General features: G+C 48.5%; 1 protein-coding gene across 5 annotated transcripts in view; it reads left to right on the top strand.

Moving 5' to 3' along the window:
- The window catches only part of LOC135912388 (chymotrypsin B-like), a 142,054-nt gene that overhangs the window by 102,115 nt on the left and 21,197 nt on the right, over positions 1 to 18,742 (top strand). For all 5 annotated transcript variants that reach the window (XM_065444863.1, XM_065444856.1, XM_065444842.1 and 2 more), the window contains one exon: positions 17,867 to 17,979. In XM_065444863.1, coding sequence (XP_065300935.1) covers positions 17,867 to 17,979 — 113 coding nt within the window. The remainder of the gene's footprint in view (positions 1 to 17,866; positions 17,980 to 18,742) is intronic.

Below are 18,742 nucleotides of genomic sequence, written 5' to 3'. Positions count from 1 at the left end.
TCCTGTGTCCGCATGTTCTGTAAGCACTGCCATGAGTATCGGTGAGTCTTCATGAAATGTGGCAAGCTTTCATCCTTGAGGCAGCCCCGTTATTTCACTATAACAATTTATCACCCACAGCCCTGTGCATCCATTGAGAACCGATACCATACAATGCGGAACCAACACATTCTTCTTCAGGCAGTTCACATCTACAGGATCCACTGCAGCATCAAACGGCTTGCAAGTTGAACAAACAACAGAAACTCGTGTCGCGGATAAAGCGGGCGGAGCTGTATCCTCGGAAACAGAAAACACAATTTCTTGGCTGGGCGGGTCTTCCAAGATCACGGATGTAACACTCCCGCCCACACTGACTTCACCCGTTCAGCAGTCAACATCGTCACCAGACAATTGCAAAAGTCAATCTCTAAAATGACGTCGTGAGGTGAACGAGGAAGAACAGTAAACTCAGTGTTAAAAACTCAGGCACTCAGAGACACATCAACATTGCAAATGCCCACCGGGTATAACGAGTCACTACTCAATCCACAAAAACTAGCGCTCTGGTCCCAACGAAACATAACCTTGCGCCCCAGAAGGCTTTTAAACAGCAGACTCATGACGGGAACAGTTGCGCCCGTGTCGACTAAAGCCCTGGTGGAGACACCGGGAATAAGCACACGAACCCTATTGTTCAGCATAAAGATAGTTGGAGGCGTATCAGTCGGCAGCAAAGGTTTTCCAGCGACCTAGCCTCCATCGGCCGCACTGGCTAGTTTTCCGACAGGGCTGACGTGAAGCGGCGTCGAGGAGATGATGACGTAATGCGCCACCGGGGAGATGGTGGTTGGTACGCTCGGAAAGCTGACGGTGGTGACATAGTGCAATCAGAAGCAGTTGAGCGGCTGCAGGTTCTTCATTCTCCCAAGTAGCTTCCTAGGGTAGAATTACGTGGCCTGTCTTCTCGGAAGTGGCCTCCTAGAGCGGAGTTACCTTGCCGCTGCGTGTCCAAGCTGCGACCACTGTGCCATGTAGACGGCATCAATTGCCCATAGCCCCACGGTCGGCGTTGGATACAGTACCTGGCTATGAGACCTGGTGTGCCACAGCTGTAGCACACTCGCATAGGGCGAGCTTCGCAATGCTGACGACAATGTTCTGCCGCGGCCGTGCGTGAAGAGTAACGAATGATCTCGCCTTGGTAAGTCGTAGGCAGGAACTGTTTTTCGAGAACGAACGTAGCGTGGGCGCTGATCAAGGCTTTGGTCAAAAGTATTATTATAAGATGGATCACTCCGGTCCTAGTGCGGGCCGTCTCTATAGCTGTCCAAATCCGCAGCGTTTATGGAGTGCTGCCAAGGATACGAGGGGGTTGCGAAAACGGCGTCTCGGAAAGCGCAGGCGTTGTAATGTGGCGCCACAACGTGCTTGTTCTTCTTGTCCAATGAGCTCCTCGCGGACAATCTGACGAATACTGGACAATAAGTCTGTTGGAGAACTCGTGTCGCGCCCTGTGTGTGTGTGTGTGTTTCTTCTTCGTCCACCGTCGTTGTCACGCCTTCACATCAGTACACTGGCCACAGTCGTCATGTCAGCTAGCCGTCCAAATTTCGGTGTAATGCGAGGAATTATCAATGTTTCGGAGGTACGGCAGTGCCGTATCCCGTTTGATATGGTTTCGAAGTTGCATTTTCCAATGAGAATGTTATATACATCTTCCGCGATTCCCTTTAAAAGGTACGCCCCACCTTATCTTCTTTTGAAAATTGAGGATTTACGGTCTTGCACAGTTTGAGAACCTCCTCGATGAATGTGGTACATGTCTCTCCAAGGACCTGAGCCCTCTGAGCTAACGTTAGTTGAGCTCGTTTCTTCTTAGCATCCTAATCGCCAAAACACTTCTTGATCTCCTCAACGAAACAGGCTGAGGAAGTCAGTGCGCCTGCATGGTTGTCGTACAAAACCATCGCCGTGTCGGTCAAAAAGAAAACAACGTTCCTTAGTTGGGAAGCAGCGTTCCAGTGAGTCGAGCACAGTGGTGGCGTAGAGGTAGAACACCCGCCTCGCGTGCAAGAGGTCCGTGGTTAGAATCTCGGTGCCGCGCAATTTTCCACGGCATTAACAAAAAATCCGCGTATTCATAAAATTGCATAAACATGCCTAGAGTGTGGCATGATCCCGGTTACCAGAACTGGTAACGCACTCCCTCACCAGAGCAGTATTGGCCACAACCTCCTATATGAACACAACAATCAAACCCCGGCCCTCTCTGTCCCCAGCAGCTGCGAAGCAACTGACCACGGCGGCGGTCAGGCCTGCGAAGCAGCAGAGGGTGCTAAGAATCCCTGGCTCCGGACCGGCTGCCATTGGAATATGAACCTGGCAACGTTTAACGCTAGGACGTTATCTAGTGAGGCCAGTCTAGCAGTGCTATTGGAGGAATTAGAGGGCAGTAAATGGGATATAATAAGGCTCAGTGAAGTTATGAGGCCAAAAGAAGCATATATAGTGCTAAAAAGCGGGCAAGTCCTCTGCTACCGGGGCTTAGCGGAGAGACGAGAACTAGGAGTCGGATTCCTATACATACAGGAATTCTATAGCTTTAACGAGAGGGTGGCAGGTTTTGTTGTGAAACTTAGTAAGAGGTACAAAATAAAGGTTGTACACGTCTACGCCCCTACATCCCATCATGATGACCAGGAAGTCGAAAGCTTCTATGAAGACGTGGAATCGGCGACGGGTAGAGTGAAAACAAAATACACTGTACTGATGGGCGACTTCAATGCCAAGGTAGGCAAGAAGCAGGCTGGAGACAAGGCAGTGGGGGAATACGGCATAGGCACTAGGTATAGCAGGGGAGAGTTATTAGTAGAGTTTGAGGGACACAATAATATGCGTATAATGAATACCTTCTCCGCAAGCGGGATAGCGGAAAGTGGACGTGGAGGAGCCCGAATGGCGAGACTAGAAATGAAATAGGCTTCGTACTCTGCGCTAACCCTGGCATCATACAAGATCTGGCAGTGCTCGGCAAGGTGCGCTGCAGTGACCATAGGATGGTAAGAACTCGAATTAGCCTAGACTTGAGGAGGGAACGGAAGAAACTGGTACATAAGAAGCCGATCAATGAGGTAGCGGTAAGAGGGAAAATAGAGGAATTTCAGATCAAGCTACAGAACAGGTATTCGGCTTTAACTCAGGAAGAAGACCTTAGTGTTGAAGCAATGAACGACAATCTTGCGGGCATCATTAAGGAGTGTGCAATGGAAGTCGGTGGTAACTCCGTTAGGCAGGATGCCAGTAAGGTATCGCAGGAGGCGAAAGATCTGCCCAAGAAACACCAGTGTATGAAAGCCTCTAACCCAACAGCTAGAATAGAACTGGCACAACTTTCGAAGTTAATCAACAAGCGTAAGACAGCTGACATAAGGAAGTATAATATGGATAGAATTGAATATGCTCTCAGGAACGGAGGAAGCCTAAAAGCAGTGAAGAAGAAACTAGGAATTTGCAACAATCAGATGTATGCGTTAAGAAACAAAGCCGGCAATATCATTACTAATATGGATGAGATAATTCAAGTGGCTGAGAGTTCTATAGAGATTTACACAATACCAATGGCACCCACGGCGATACTGGAAGAGAAAATACTCTAGAGGAATTAGACATCCCACAAGTAACGCCAGAAGAAGTAAAGAAAGCCTTAGGAGATATGTAAAGGGGGAAGGCAGCTGGGGAGGATCAGGTAACAGCAGATTTGTTGAAGGATGGTGGGCAGATTGTTCTAGAGAAACTGGCCACCCCGTATACGCAATGCTTCATGACCTCGAGCGTACCGAAATCTTGGAAGAACGCTAACATATTCCTAATCCATAAGAAAGGGGACGCCAAAGACTTGAAAAACTATAGACTGATCAGCTTACTGTCAGTTGCCTACAAACTATTTGGTAAGGCAATCGCAAATATAATCAGGCACACCTTAGACTTCTGTCAAGCAAAGGAGCAGGCAAGTGTCCGCAAAGGCTACTCAGCAATAGACCATATTCACACTATCAATCAGGTGATAGAGATTCGCTGATGATATTGCCTTGCTTAGTAACTCAGGGGACCAATTGTAATGCATGCTCACTGACCTGGCGGGGCAAAGCAGAACAGTGAGTCTAAAAATTAATCTGCAGAAAACTAAAGTAATGTTTAACAGTCTCGGAAGAGAACATCAATTTACAATATGTAGCGAGGAACTGGAGGTGGTTAGGGAATACATCTACTTAGGGCAGGTAGTGACGGTGGATTCGGATCATGAGACGGAAATAATCACAAGAATAAGAATGGGCTGGGGTGCGTTTGGCAGGCATTCTCAGATCACGAACAGCAGATTGCCATTATCCCTCAAGGGAAAAGTGTACAATAGCTCTGTCTTACCAGTACTCACCTACTGGGCGGAAACCTGGTGGCTTACGAAAAGGGTTCTACTCAAATTGAGGACGAATGACAGGTGAATGACAGGTGTAAGTTTAAGGGATAAGAAAAGAGCAGATTGGGTGAGAGAACAAACGCGAGTTAATGACATCTTAGTTGTAATCTAGAAAAAAAAATGGGCATGGGCAGGTCATGTAATGTGGAGGGAAGATAACCGATGGTCATTAAGGGTTACGGACTGGATTCCAAGGGAAGGGAAGGGTAGCAGGGGGCGGCAGAAAGTTAGGTGGGCGGATGAGATTAAGAAGTTTGCAGGGATGACATGGCCACAATTAGTACATGTCCGGGGTTGTTAGAGAAGTGTGAGGGAGGCCTTTGCCCTGCAGTGAGCTAACCAGGCTGATGATGATGTTCCAGTGATTGTACTGGCTTACACGTTCATGATGGGTGAGCGATTCGTCGGCATCTTCCCCTGCCTTAGCGGAGAACGTACGTGGCCCGCGGTAGTGGGGAATCGGGGCTGGTCCTGCCGATTCAGTAGTGAGTGCATCTTCGTGTCGAGGCATGATGGTGGCCGAGGGCAAAAGTGCGGCAAGGAGGCGGCTTCTACGAAGGTCTTGTACTAACGACTCCGTTGTCGGTAGTGGGAGTTACACAGCACAGCTCCACCATATGTTACGCGCAAACCGCTTGCTTAACAATGCAAGGCAGATGAATGGAAATGGTTGGCGTTCATTCCGTGAGTGATCAAAAGGTAGTCCCCCAGACGTCGTCGTCCTCTTTCTCCACCCTCCGTTTTTTCGTCATACCCGCTCCTTCTGGCCTTTCTTGTGAGAGCTCGTGACAATATTGTGGCAAGTAGATTAAAAGCAAGGGACAGTTTATATATCATCTATTTATAGAGGCAGCCAAGATTACTGAACACGCGCAACGTTCCGGTAATCGTCGTCTTCATTAGTTCAAGGAGGCGGCTCGTAACATCTAACCTGCCCGGCGGGTGGAACGTCATGTCGGCACTGTTTAATTGCTCAAAGAGCAGGTGACGGAAAGGTAGTTTCCTCCGTGATTGGCACTCGAAGTGACAAGACGACAGGGTAGATGATGAAGAACTCTACTGTGGCGCGATCTCATAGTTAAGGTCTCTAATTTTCACTAAAACCTTGAAAGCTCCTGTGTAACACGACAGAAATATTTGTTGAAAGACCTACACCACGAGATGTATTCCAGAGAAGTACGAGAGATCCAGGACAAAAGTAGATATGTTGGTGACTGCGCTCATAGCGTTCCTTTTGAAAGAATTGCCAGTCTCAGAGTCGCACATAAGCGATCTGAAGTGCCAGATGGGCTCGAGCGACATCTTTGCGGCAATACTCTCCGCTATGACGCGCAACAACAGGTTGTAGCATGTAGAGAAGTAGTGCTGGCCAACACTACGTAAAATGGCAAAAAACTGGCATTATCATGACGGGATGAATTGTACGCGAATGTCACGCATGAGAAAGTCCTTCCTCATTCACGACAACGTTTAGAAATGCATATCACCAGTGTATAGGTTAAACCAAATGGCTCGGTGAGCCCTTCGGTTTGCCGGTGGGATACAGTTGTGAGGTTGTGCTCTACCAAAGAGGAACGGAGGTGGTCATCGATGACTTTGGACAGGAAGTAGCTGCTTGAATACGTGAGAAGTTTCTGAAGGGCACCATAACGAAGGATAATGTCATGAACTTGGAAATCCGCGATGTCAGTGGCGTAACTAGTCGGAAAAGCTCGCGTAATGGCATACCACGTAGCGTAGTTTGGGCTTTGTGAGGTCACACGCAGCGAATGTAGCGCGGACGAAAATGGTACTGACGTGGCCGGAAGAACTGTGCCTGGATGCGGTCGTATGTGCGTGATACTCCAAGATGGCCAATGGTTGGCGCATCGTGAAGATCTGTGAGAACAGTAGTACAAATTAGCATTTTGAGGACAAACAGAAGCTCCAGGTCGTCGGAAGTGGTGCTACGACGGCGAAGAATATTCTCATGAAGCTCAAACAGACGTAGCGATGGGTCTGGCTGACAAGAAGGAGGCGACCGCTGATAGACCACAACGTGATCTCGCTTTTTTGTTGATCGTGGGTGTTGGTCAGAGTAGCCATGATTAAGCTGTCGGTATCAATCTCGGCGAGGTTAGGAGGTCCCACGGAGTAGCGTCATAAACAGTCAGCATCTTGATGCGTCCGGCACGACTTGTAAGAAAGCTAAGCTGCCAAGCCACACCGCAATCAACGGACAAGCGTCGACCTGTAAAGGACATGCGTTTATTGGAAATATGCTTAATTTATAGCAAAACAGGCTGGGGGAGTAGGGAGGAACAAAGTAACGAAGCATCTGCAGCGTTCCACTGCACTATCGTTGCCACTGCCTTGCGGATTGCCACATTTCTCTTACATAATGGTCCAGTGGTTCTCTTTAACGGATGGAGAGACATCTATGACGTCCGTCGGCGCTTCCTAAAGGGTGCGCTTCCGTCACTGCACTGCGTACCGGTGTCGTTCATGCCATTGCTTGGGACTGTGTTGGATGTTACGTTGGGATTTCGTTTGGTAACCTGCTCTGCGTGCCGGTGAACACCATTGTCTGTCTCTACAGACACCACTCTAGAGCCCACCCTTGGCTTGACCTTGCCAGGGGTTCACTTGTCCCAGGTTCCGTAATACTGAAAATACATGGCATCTCCTGGCGCGACCGTCCACTGCGCACCGTACATAAAACTCGTCGGGTGTGCTGAGAGCTCCTGTGGAGAAGACCCATATCGAGTCTTGTTCGCAGTTAGCAAACCCAGAGAAATACCGAGGGTGAAAACTTGGACTCATGCGGTGCGGTGCGATAATTGCTTAGAAGTTTCGCTAAAAATGCTGCAGGTTCATCGCGCCCGCCTTCTGCAAGCCGTCCTTCACGATGCGAACAGCACCGTTCTGTCATTCCGTTACTCTGAAGGCGATAGGGGGATGGGGGTACGAATATGAACGATGCTGTTTCTATTCGGAAACCGAAAAATTTCCGGCCAAATAATTACGCCCTGTTATCTCAGACAATTGTACGATTTAACACGAAACGGCTGAGCAGGGTATGCAGGACATCGACTGTGCTCCGAGACATTGCCTGGGACAAGGGAATGGCCCTAGCCTTCTACTGTGCGGGTCGGCGACTAATCACAACATTTTGCATTAAATTTATCCCGCGAATCCGATGTATAGTCTAGATCATCTCTCATGTGCTTCAGGCCAGCTTACTGGTATATGCGCAGGTGGCATTAGCAGCACTTGGACAGAGCTTTTAAAACTGTACATGATGGGTCTAATATCTTCATCTAAGCTGGGTGATCAGAACTTGGACCTTGTAATTCCTTTCATGGTAGGAACTCCCTCATGAACTGCATGCAACTGCTTCTAGAGCATCGTACCAACGTTACTAGACTAGCTTCAGTTTTAAAACTCGGCGCCATCGCGCGGAACCGCCACTCGCACGCGCCTTCGTGGCGCTGCAGTCGCGCCTGGCTTCACTTCCTCACTAGCCGGCTATGCGGGCGGGCCGGACTAAGCACGCGGTGAAGCGTTGGTGCATTCTGTGGTTCGTTGTTGACAGCGAATTTCAGCAAGCATGTCATCCGTGGAACTGCAGCCTTCGCCGAGTTTCTTAAGAATATCAGCAGACGATGCCGACGTGCTGCGTACCTGGCTGCATAGGCCGCTATCGGAACGATGTCGATAGTTAGGCGCACCACTTTTTCTGTGCTCCCAGCAATGCGACGCTTTGCTCGGCGTGAAACAGCGATTCCTCGGGCCGACCGGGAACTCTCTGCGAAATCAACGGCACGCGCTCGTGCCACTGCTCCCGCGTTCGTCGTCGTCTTTCACAGCTGGCTGCGTGGCCGTTCATCTTTCCAGCGTAGAATTTCACTTCACTTCGTCGTCGTAATGGGGAGGCAGCGTTTGCGGGGATACGTATGAGCCATTGCTTAAGGGAGTATGAGCCACTCATGGTCTTACGTAACGGAAAGACTTAAATTTAATGTCGAAGAATCACAAGCGGCAAATCGCAGGTGAAGGCTGCTTACCACGCCGCCGAGCCAACTCGAGACATCGAACGCAAGCGACAACTGCGGACTGCGGGCATACCGTCAGTGACGTGGTTTTCTCCGTCGCAGCCGATTGTGTGTGCAACCTCATAACTGAGAAACACTTTAATGAACCCTCGGGATTAACCCAGTCATAAACACAGGGGCCGCACGTTTCAGCTTCGCTGATTAAGCATCTTCACGGAATGAAAAAATCCGACTTCTTTCTCTCTCTCTCTCTCTCTCTCTTTTTGTGGCTTGTGTGTTCAAAGACCGACCTCATCTTTCTTTTTGTAGCGCTTCTTTGGTGTGGTGAGAAGCTTCGGTGGGGATGAAGATCATCCTGCAATCACGCACTTTGGCCAGATGTTCAGGCCCGTGAGCCTAAACTGCGCGAAATGTTAAGACGACAGGAAGAAACACACGACATTTAGAAAGGCAGCTTCTGCGCTTCGCTGTATGCGTTTATTCCTTTCGTGCAGTTTATCCTTATTTCACTATTAACGAACTGGCGCGAAAAATCTTGTTGCTGTAGGTGGATACCGCTTTCTGGTGGTATCACTAATTCGGACAAAGGAGAACGCCATCGAGCGTGAAACACGCGCAAACTGCCCGTCCGCACGAGCTTAAGGCTCTGACGAGGCGTCTGCAGTGGAGCCCGATGGAACAGCGTTGCCCTCTGGCGGCTGTCACAGAAGTGGCGACAGCGGCTGTAAGCGTGCGGCCGGGGAGTTTATAACTGAAGCTAGTCTAGTAACGTTGCATCGTACTGACAACTGCTGGCACAATAGCCCGATGGCCTCTGTACAGCAACCCCCAGTGATCTGAGAAGTCATGCCACTTTTTGTGGTATTCTGCAAGGTCTGGTTCATAGCTGTTTGATTCTATTGGCCAACAGTCGACGACATATCCGTACACCGCAGAAAACGTGATGCCGGCCGATGCTAACGCTTGTAGTTCCCTCGCAGTAATAGCCGGCTCGTTCCACTCTTGCAACATCAGCACGCACTCCGTAGAATCTTTCTCGGCGCCATGTTCATGCTGCGAAGGTTGAGGCAAATACTCGGCACGGCAGCGGGTACTAGCTGTGTACCGGGCTTGCAATGCAGACGATACTTGTAAGCGCCAAGCAGAAGCGCCCATACTTCAATTGTCGCTGCAGACATCACGGGGTGTTTCACGGCCTCTTCTTAGCAAGCCCAATAGCGGCTGGCGATCCATAACCAGACTGAACTCTCGCCCATGAAGGTAATCTTTAAGCCTTGTGACATCAAATACAAGTGCGAGCGTCTCTCGCTCAACTTGAGAATAGTTTCTTTCAGCAACTGTCAGTATTCAGGATTTGAAACGCAGAGGTTTCAAATCCTGAATACTGACAGTTCGCCTTCAACGCCATCGAAGAGATTGGCACCATCACCTTCAAAGCCATCGAAGATGGCTCGCCTTCAACGCCATCGAAAAGATTGGCACCAATGCCGTAAAGCGATGCCTCACATTCTGACAGCAACTCATGGTCCGGATTGAAATGGGCGAGCACAGGCGCTGAACTAAGCTAATATTTATCGCTCTTAGAAACTGTTTGCTCCTTCGTGCTCCACACCCATCTTACTACGTTTTTAAACAGTCTTTACAACGGTGCCACAATGGCGGACAAATTAGTGAAAAACCTGATCATGCCAAGGAATCTACGCACTTCACTGACATTCCGCGGCTCCGGGGCTAATCTGAAAGCCTCAATATTTATTTCGATTGGATGAAAACCGTTAATTTCGATAGATGCAATGTCCAAGATGAGCTAGTGGCAATTCCTGGAAACGGCACTTGTCTCAACGAAGCTGAATGCCATGCTCGCGGAAGCGTTGCAAGGAAACTTTCAAGTTTTTGTTGGACACCCCCTTTTTTGTCTCATACACGAATGTCATCCAGGTTTGCCTGCACTCCCGATAGCCCTTGCAGTATTGTCTGTATTGTTTTCTGAAGTATTTCCTGTGCTGAAGAGGTACCAGAAGGCCGCCGGTTGTATTGAAAAAGTCTCTTGGGCGTATTCATTACTGTGAAGTTCCATGCGTCTTCGACAAAAAGGATTCGATAGTATGCATGCCTTAAGTCTAGGATGTTGAACTGCTCGCGACCACACAAATTAGCAAACATTGTCCATCACGGGCAACGGGTGCTGTTCTAACTCGCATACCGGGTTCAATGTGACCTTGAAGTCATCACAACTTCTAATCACCCCGTCTTTATTTTAGCGCTGCAAATATCGGCATGGTCCATTCGGAGTGTGTGATGGGTGATAAGACTCCCGCGACCACCAGCTTGTCTAGCTCATCCAAAACGTTACCTTGCAATGCAAATTTAACTTTTCTTGCCTTGCAAAATTGTGAGCTTTGTGAGGTCACACGCAGCAACGTTGCGTCGAACAGATTGGTACCGGCCAGGCCAGAAGAACTGGTCCTGCTGGCGGTTGTTTATGCAAGATACTCGAAGATAGCCATCGGTTGGGCAATGGAGTTCTGTAAGAATAGTAGAACGAAGTCGCATTTGGAGAAGAAGCAGAAGCTCCAGGCCGTCGGGAGTGGTGCTACGATGGTGAAGAATATTCTCATGTAGCTCAAATAGACGTAGCGACGGGTTGGGCTGACGAGAATGGGGGCGGCCGATGGTAGACCGCAACTTGCAACTTTTCATTGCTTTTCCGTTCAGAGCGGATCTTGGACAGATTATAAATAGCCATGAGGAAGCTCTCGGTACCAATCTCGGCGCTGTTGAGAGGGCCCACACGGTTGCGTAATAAACAGTCAGCATCTTGGTATGTCTGGCCACACATTCTAAGGAGCGTCAAAGGTGTACTTCTATATCCGTAATTTCCATCGAGCAACCCTCCCCGTTGAATCCTTCAGTGAATAGAGTGAGCCAAGGGCGTGGTGGTCTGTAGTACAGAAAACGTGCGGCCGTATAAGTAGGGACGCAATTTTTTCCAGAACGCAGGCTAAACGAGGTCTTCACACACTCCTAAATTCCCACTCCTAAATACTACGCACTGAGGACGACAGAAGGCGGCGGGCCTAGGAAATGATACAGTCCTGGTCGTGCTGGAATCGGGCGAGATCCGCACCTGTGCAGTCCCCACTAGCGTTGGTGCGAACTTCTGCTGGGGCCGACGGGTGAAATGCACCAATATGGACTATGATGTAATTAAACTGCACACGGTAATGAATGCGGTATCTTGAACTTCACCCCCCCCCTAAAAAAAAACGAGACATCCTTCTTCAGTATCTCAGTAAGTGGACGGGCAATGTCGGCAATATTTCTAACAAAGCGGCGGAAATTTTAGCATAAGCCGACAAAGCACCACACATCTCTGACTGAGCAAGGAACAGGAGTGTCGTGGATGGCATGCACCTTTTGAGGGTCAGGTTCGACACCACTAGCACTAACCAGGAGACCAACAACAGTGATCTGACGTCCAGCGAAATTACACTTCGAAAGGTTAAGTCGCAGGCCAGCGCGGCAAAACGCCACGAGAATAGCCGACAGGCGAGTCAGGTGGATCTCAGAAGAAGGCGAAAAGCAAATCACGTCATTTAGATGGCACAGACAACTGGATCATTTATAGCTCCAAAGGAGAAAATTGATCATGCGCTCGAAGGTAGTGGAGAAATTACAGAATCTGAAAAGAATGCCATCGAACTAGTAAAGTCAATCCGGTGTGACGGAGCAATCTTCTAGCGGTCGATGAAATCAACGTTAGTCTACCAGTATACGGAGCACAGCTCTATGGAGGAAAAGTCCACGGCTCCGCAGAGGGTGTCGAAGGCGTCATCGATTCAAGGCAGTGAGTATACGCCCTTACGCATAGTGTTGTTCAAGTATCGGTAATCAACACAAAAATGCCATCTGCCCTCTTTCTTTTTCACTAAAACCACAGTGGAAGCCCACGAACTGGAAGGTTTGATAACGGCTTTTGTGAACATTTTTCTGACTTAGCCTTGGATCACACGACATTCGGTGAGAGAGACCCGAGAGGGACGTCTATGGACAGGGCTCGCGTCATCTGTGCCACTTTTATGCTGGCCCGGACAATCGATTGTTGAAGTCGTAAATGCGGTTGCGTGGCTCCAGGAGGCGGTAGAGGTCGACTGCTTGAGCATGTCAAAGGTCGACGGAGATAATTCTAGCAAAGGTACAGCCAGGCCAGCTGGTTGTGGTGCACACAAAAGGTAAATTTTTGGTACTGGTGGTATTCAACGCGTAAATCTCGCAGTCTTTGGGAGCAGCGTTGGCGGCGATCCACCCACCGGCCGAAAGCAGTTAAGGAGAGGCACTAAAGTTAAACTGCAAACGGAGACACGATTGCCGGTTAGAATCACGAGCGCGTTAGCCACGGTGACAATTTTGGTGAACAGAATGTCTGTTCTTGGGGATAACACGTAATCGACATAAGCCCCAGGACGCCGAGTGTTCCTAGATATATACATAGCGGATTGGGGGGAGGGCAGGAGCATGCGCGTATAATCGAGATAGCAGAGACAGGACGAAGGTGTTGTTGTACAACCGGCTAGGTGAGGTAATTGGAGCTGCAGGAGGCCAGTAACACGGTCAATGAAGCAGGAATAAGTCGCTATAAGTTGCAATAAGCAGGAAGGTCAGACGTTTGGCCGAATATTTGGCGCTTACAGGCTCGGCGCAGGTTCGACCGTGACGCTTGCATTCTTTTAACATCGTTTCATGTTGATGCCGTTGATGAGGTAACAGCTGCCTCGGTGATGTGAGCGCATTTTCGCCGCGGCTCTCAACATGCGCGAAAAGAAGAGAAAAAAAGATGGGATCGCACCGGACGGCGTCCTTCCGTGATCGATGTCTTCGACTTTGTGTTTTGCGACGCAGCAGCTCAATTCAGTAGAGCAGGAGGCAGTACATCGTGGGAGACACCGATATTACCACTGCCCATACGACTGTGCTGCAATTAAACATGTCGCCACGGCCATCGCCATGCGCGTCAGTATGTGGCCACTGTGCGGCGGCAAATCTGGTATTACCGTTGTTTTGAAGATGTTAGCCAAAGTGTGCGCTGCATATGCGTGGCCGGCCTCACACAGGTTGCACAACATTCCCCCGTCTCTATAGAATGCAAGGTGAGCGAATATGTTATACGCCATCGTCATCAAACTGTCGTCATGCCTTCACGGACACGCTGTCGTTTTATTGTGGTCATCACTTCAGTAATGTCATCCAGTTGTCTTCATGCCATCGTCGCCATACCACATGCGTCATTCCATCGACGTCAATCTTTTTGTCATCGAACTGTAGCCCTATTGTCATGATTCAATCATGATTTTGTCACCTTTCTCATGCCGTCATCGCCAGTCTGTCGCTATTCTGCCTCCTTTGTCCGACTGTCGTCGTAATACGCCGTGGTCGTGGCGTCATCGTCACTAGCGTCGTCATTTGACTCTCCTCATGCCGTCGTCCTCACACCATCGTTGTCATACACGTTTAGCGATACTGTCATCGTCGTGCCATTGCCATCATACAATCGTCGTCATCCGATTGTCATCACGCCTTTCTCATACCATCGTTGTCAGACAGTCGTCATCATGAATTCGTTGACATACCGTTATAGTGGTGCTGTCGCGGCCGTTCCATCGTTGTCATTGTAACTTGAACATCAGGCTGTCGTCATGCCGTCATTGTCATACCGTCGCCATGCCATCGTCCTCACGCTTTCGTTTCACCATGGTCATCACTTCAGTGTGATGATTCCATTGTCGTCACGCCATCGACATCCTATCACCTTTGTCATCCCATCGACCAGATTCCTTGTTCATTATACCGCAATCATGATGCCGTCACTCAATCGTGATTAGCCGTTGTTTTCATGTCATCGTCGTGATTGCGTCGTCATGCCACAGAACCTGTTATGTATCTGTTGTCCACCATCGCCATCATGCCGTCTTTGTCGTGCCATCGCAGTCATTGCCGGTTCTTATGCTGGTTGCCGAAGAACGTCACGTCACCGTCATTCTCCTCACAACGTTGTCAGTTTGTCCTGATTTCATGTCCTTTTATTTCCCTGAAGGCCATCGTCATCACTTCAGTGTGATGATTCCATTGTCGTCACGCCATCGACATCCTATCACCTTTGTCATCCCATCGACCAGATTCCTTGATCATTAAACCGCAATCATGATGCCGTCAATCAATCGTGATTAGCCGTTGTTGTCATGCCATCGTCGTCATTGCGTCGTCGTGCCACAGAATCTATTACATAAGGAGTCATTACAGCATCTTCATGATTTACTGATTGACATCTCATTGTTTTGATGCCGTCGACGTTATACGCCTTAGCCGATCGACAAAAACGATCGATTCATTCGTCATTACATTGTGACTGCGTCATCGTCATGCCTCCATGCTCACGGGCGACCTTGGCAATCGAGCGCCATAGCAAAGTGGGACGACATCGAAGTAAGTGGCATATAGCCGAAGTAATTGAAGACTCAGTATTACGATTACCTGTCTGAAATAAACATCACTTCAGGGATATGGTTGGTCGCTACAATGCTTGTTTGCAACTGGCATAACTGTCGACAGTCATCGTGAGATACGTTCTGCGTAACTTTTTAAAATTTATTTCAATCTTCGCAATATATGGCTTTCCATATGCGCTGTCGCCATTCTCTCTATTACTATGGCGCTTAGGAGGTGCAGTGTAACTGGAATCGCTTGCGCGCTGTGGGAGAGCACACCAATTACAATGAAACTTTTGAGATCTGCTACTGCTACTAAGCTACTAACGTCGTAAAACCATTCCACGTTGTTGTCATCGTGACTAGACGGAGGCACATAGAGCGTTTCTATTTATAGTCTGCTCGTTTCCGTCCTAGACGGCTACTGTCCTTGTAGCGGTGAAGACTTCGTCGTCCTCCCTTGAGCAAATGTTGACCTGTGTTCACGCTAATGAAAAAGGCTTGTGCGGGATCCTCCCTTTACACTATGAGCGCAAACTCAGTGCTGCGGCAGACATCCCCAAGATACCTTTCATTGCTAAAGGAATTAAGTTCCAGAGGGCATGACAAGTATGTGTCCGGCCCAAGTCGAATGCGGAGAATAATTTCTAGAAGGCCTTTCTAGAATGTATATCTGCTCTTCATTAAGCAGATATACATTAACCGGTTCATGTATATCTCCTCCATAAAGTGCTCCGGCAAAATTAATGCACAAGAGGGCCTCAGGTGCACGTGCTACTTGAAATATTAAGCCTACAGTTAATATATATTTGCTGTGCAGCGCGCGTAGCCCAATAGTAGCGTAAGACAGTGCATATGCAGGATATGAGGCCCTCGTATGGCAGCGCATACGTGGGATACGCAGCTCTCGTATTCATACGAGAGATACGAGGCCCTCGTATTCCTACAAGGGGTACGAGACCCATATGTCTAATAATCTCGTTTGTACGAGCCACGTATACCACGTACATACCGGATTTTTTTAATAGAGACCGCAGTGTGGAGAAAGGTTTATGATAGGAAAATAATCCCTCTCTCTTCAATCTGCTAGGCTATTTATTAAGCGATATGGCAGAGTGCAAGCAGCTTGGGACAGGCAAGCCGCGCCAGAGCCTAGTGTCAGGCATACCACCACACTGATACGGCTGGAGCATTCCTGCAGCACGGCGCATGTACAGTGGTCACGGTTCTTTCAGGCATGCACGATTGAGCTGAAAACGAGCAAACGCTGCAGAAGTTTTTCAACGCACCCATTCGTATTTTGCATACCTATATGAAACGCTTGAAATTGTTATGCAACGAAGAGGTGAGGCGTGCAGACAGGACACAAGAGCAGAGAAGTGGACAACACGAACGCCGACTATCAACTGAAGCGAGCACTGAGGCGAAAAAAGAAAGAAGACGCAAACTCATCTGCGCAATTTCAGGAATGGTAACACCACGTGTCAGTCGGGTACATGTGCCGGTCTACGTGAGAGATAACTGTTAAGGCACTTAATCTCTTCCTTATGTAATGTAATCGAAGGCCGACTCACGCACGCACTTCCACCATTATAGATATGCCATGCCTCTACCATAAGACGCGTATCTTCATTCTTATGCCTGTACAATATCGCGCATTCATTTTACTCTGGATGGCAATGTAGGGAAAGATTAGAAGGCTATCCACCGGTTAACGACCTTTTATGTTCTATTAGCATCTGATTGATACACCGTCCCGTTTACCCTACGTAGAACTGGTCACAGCAAAGGGGAATTTTATAAACCATACCCATACGGCAGTCAGTAAAACTGTTGTTCTTATTGTGCGTCACTGGACAAATATCTGTTAATTTTTTTCCTTTTACCTGCTCCTTTTTTCTCTGTACGGCAGCAAATATTTTACCTAGCTTATTGGGAGCAGTGAAAGCAACATTAACATCATATCTACTTTCAACTATTCTAAGCTTAGGCGACACTGAATGAATGTATGGAATAGCCACTACTCTTTTTTTCTTCGCTATTACTGCTTTCTGTAATCACGTCCGTCCCCCTCGAAACCGTCCACTTCTCTACTCTTCTGTCCTGTCTGCATGCCTCGCCTCTTTTTTCCATAATGAATCCTTACCAACTAGCTCAACTTAATGTCGTTCTAAGCCTGAAATTGTGTCTGTTGCCCCATATGGAGCAAGCTTGTGCTCTTTTCCTACCTGTATTGTGCATGTATACGCAGCTCTGCGATCGATCGTTATGACATCTGCTTGTCTTAGATGTTTCTTCGCCTGTGCTCTGTTTGTAAAGCGACTCTAAATAGGTCAACAACTCGTCCAACTTGACCCCCTCTCCTTAATGCACACCAGGGACAGATATGCAAATGACGTGGAACGTTGGCAGCGCGCCTGCGAATGGCTATGAAAAGTGCTATGCTGTGAATTTATTAAAACGAACAGCGCAGTTATGAAATCAATCTGCAGTAAGAGTTACAAAAAAAAAGCGAGAACAAACACAGTGAAATAATTTATACTGCAATTCCACTTTTTAGTTAGCTGCCTGCAGCCTGCATTCAACCTGCAAGCATATGGTCAGTATTAGAGCCTGTTAGGCTGCTACACTACTGACCCTATTTTGTATTTTCTTAGTCTTTTGAAGCGGAAAAACTGCGTTCGATTACGTCACGAATACTTCAGACGACAGTGAGGAATCGCATAGTAATAGAAATACAGCGAGATTGCACGATTTCGATGATTCTACAGAAACGAAAACGTTACAGTGATTCCTTCCCGAAAGCAATTTGTACCATCGCCGAAACGTCTCTCATAATATAGCTACTGTCTCTGCTTGAGGCTAATGTTCGCTCGCTTTCTCGCTCTGCGCAGTTGAAGAGAGACCGGAAGAAGCCCATGCACCCCAAGGAGCCCGGGCGCACCTGTGTTGGCTCGGTGCTGTCGAGGAGGCACGTGTTGACGGCTGCCCGCTGCATTTGGCCCCGGTACGGTTATGTGTGCGGCAGGCAAGCTACTACGAGCGCCGCACTGTCACTCGCAACGCTTGTACGCTTACGCTGTCTCTTTCCCGGTGCGGGCGTTCGTTCAAACTTTTGGTCTCCTGGCCTTTGAAAGGGCAGTTATAACAGCGTTTTGCAACGTTGGAGCTCAAAAGGAGGTAGAAACAGGATTACTTCTCAATTGTGCTGTACGCGGAATCCATCTATCCAAATATAAACGCATTACTCTTTCAAAACAATTTCAAAACGCAATGGTTTCTTGGAGTGACGATCGATAGGAACCTCACATGGTCGCCCCAAGTAAAAAAACTGAGTGAGATTTCTTCGGCGTCGCACGTATTACGATATTTAGCCGGATCACAGTGGGGCAGCAACTGTCGATCAATGGTGCTCCTCCATAAGGCCTACGTCGACGGAACACTACGTTATTGCCTCCAGATCCAGCAGAACATATCTCCCACAAGCAAGAGAAAACTTGAGGCAGCACGAAACAACTGCCTTCGCGTATGTCTTGGCCTTCCGAAGGGGTCGTCCCACTCAGGAACTGTAGCAGAAGCTGGATGCCTGCCTCTCGAAGTGCTATCTTCGCAGGAGACACTTCGGATTCACCTCCGCCATGTCATTAATACAGAAGACTCACTTTATAAAGGATAGTTTTAGAACTCGTGCTACATATAGCTTTGGGAAGGCCGTCGGCAGCATATTTATTTCGATTCCTGTTCAGGCGTCACAAATTATGCCACGAAGC

Source organism: Dermacentor albipictus, chromosome 1 (assembly GCF_038994185.2).
Source record: "Dermacentor albipictus isolate Rhodes 1998 colony chromosome 1, USDA_Dalb.pri_finalv2, whole genome shotgun sequence".
In the NCBI taxonomy this organism is placed as follows: domain Eukaryota; kingdom Metazoa; phylum Arthropoda; class Arachnida; order Ixodida; family Ixodidae; genus Dermacentor; species Dermacentor albipictus.
Note: the sequence above shows the minus strand (reverse complement) of the source record. Positions and strands in the feature narration are given on the sequence as shown.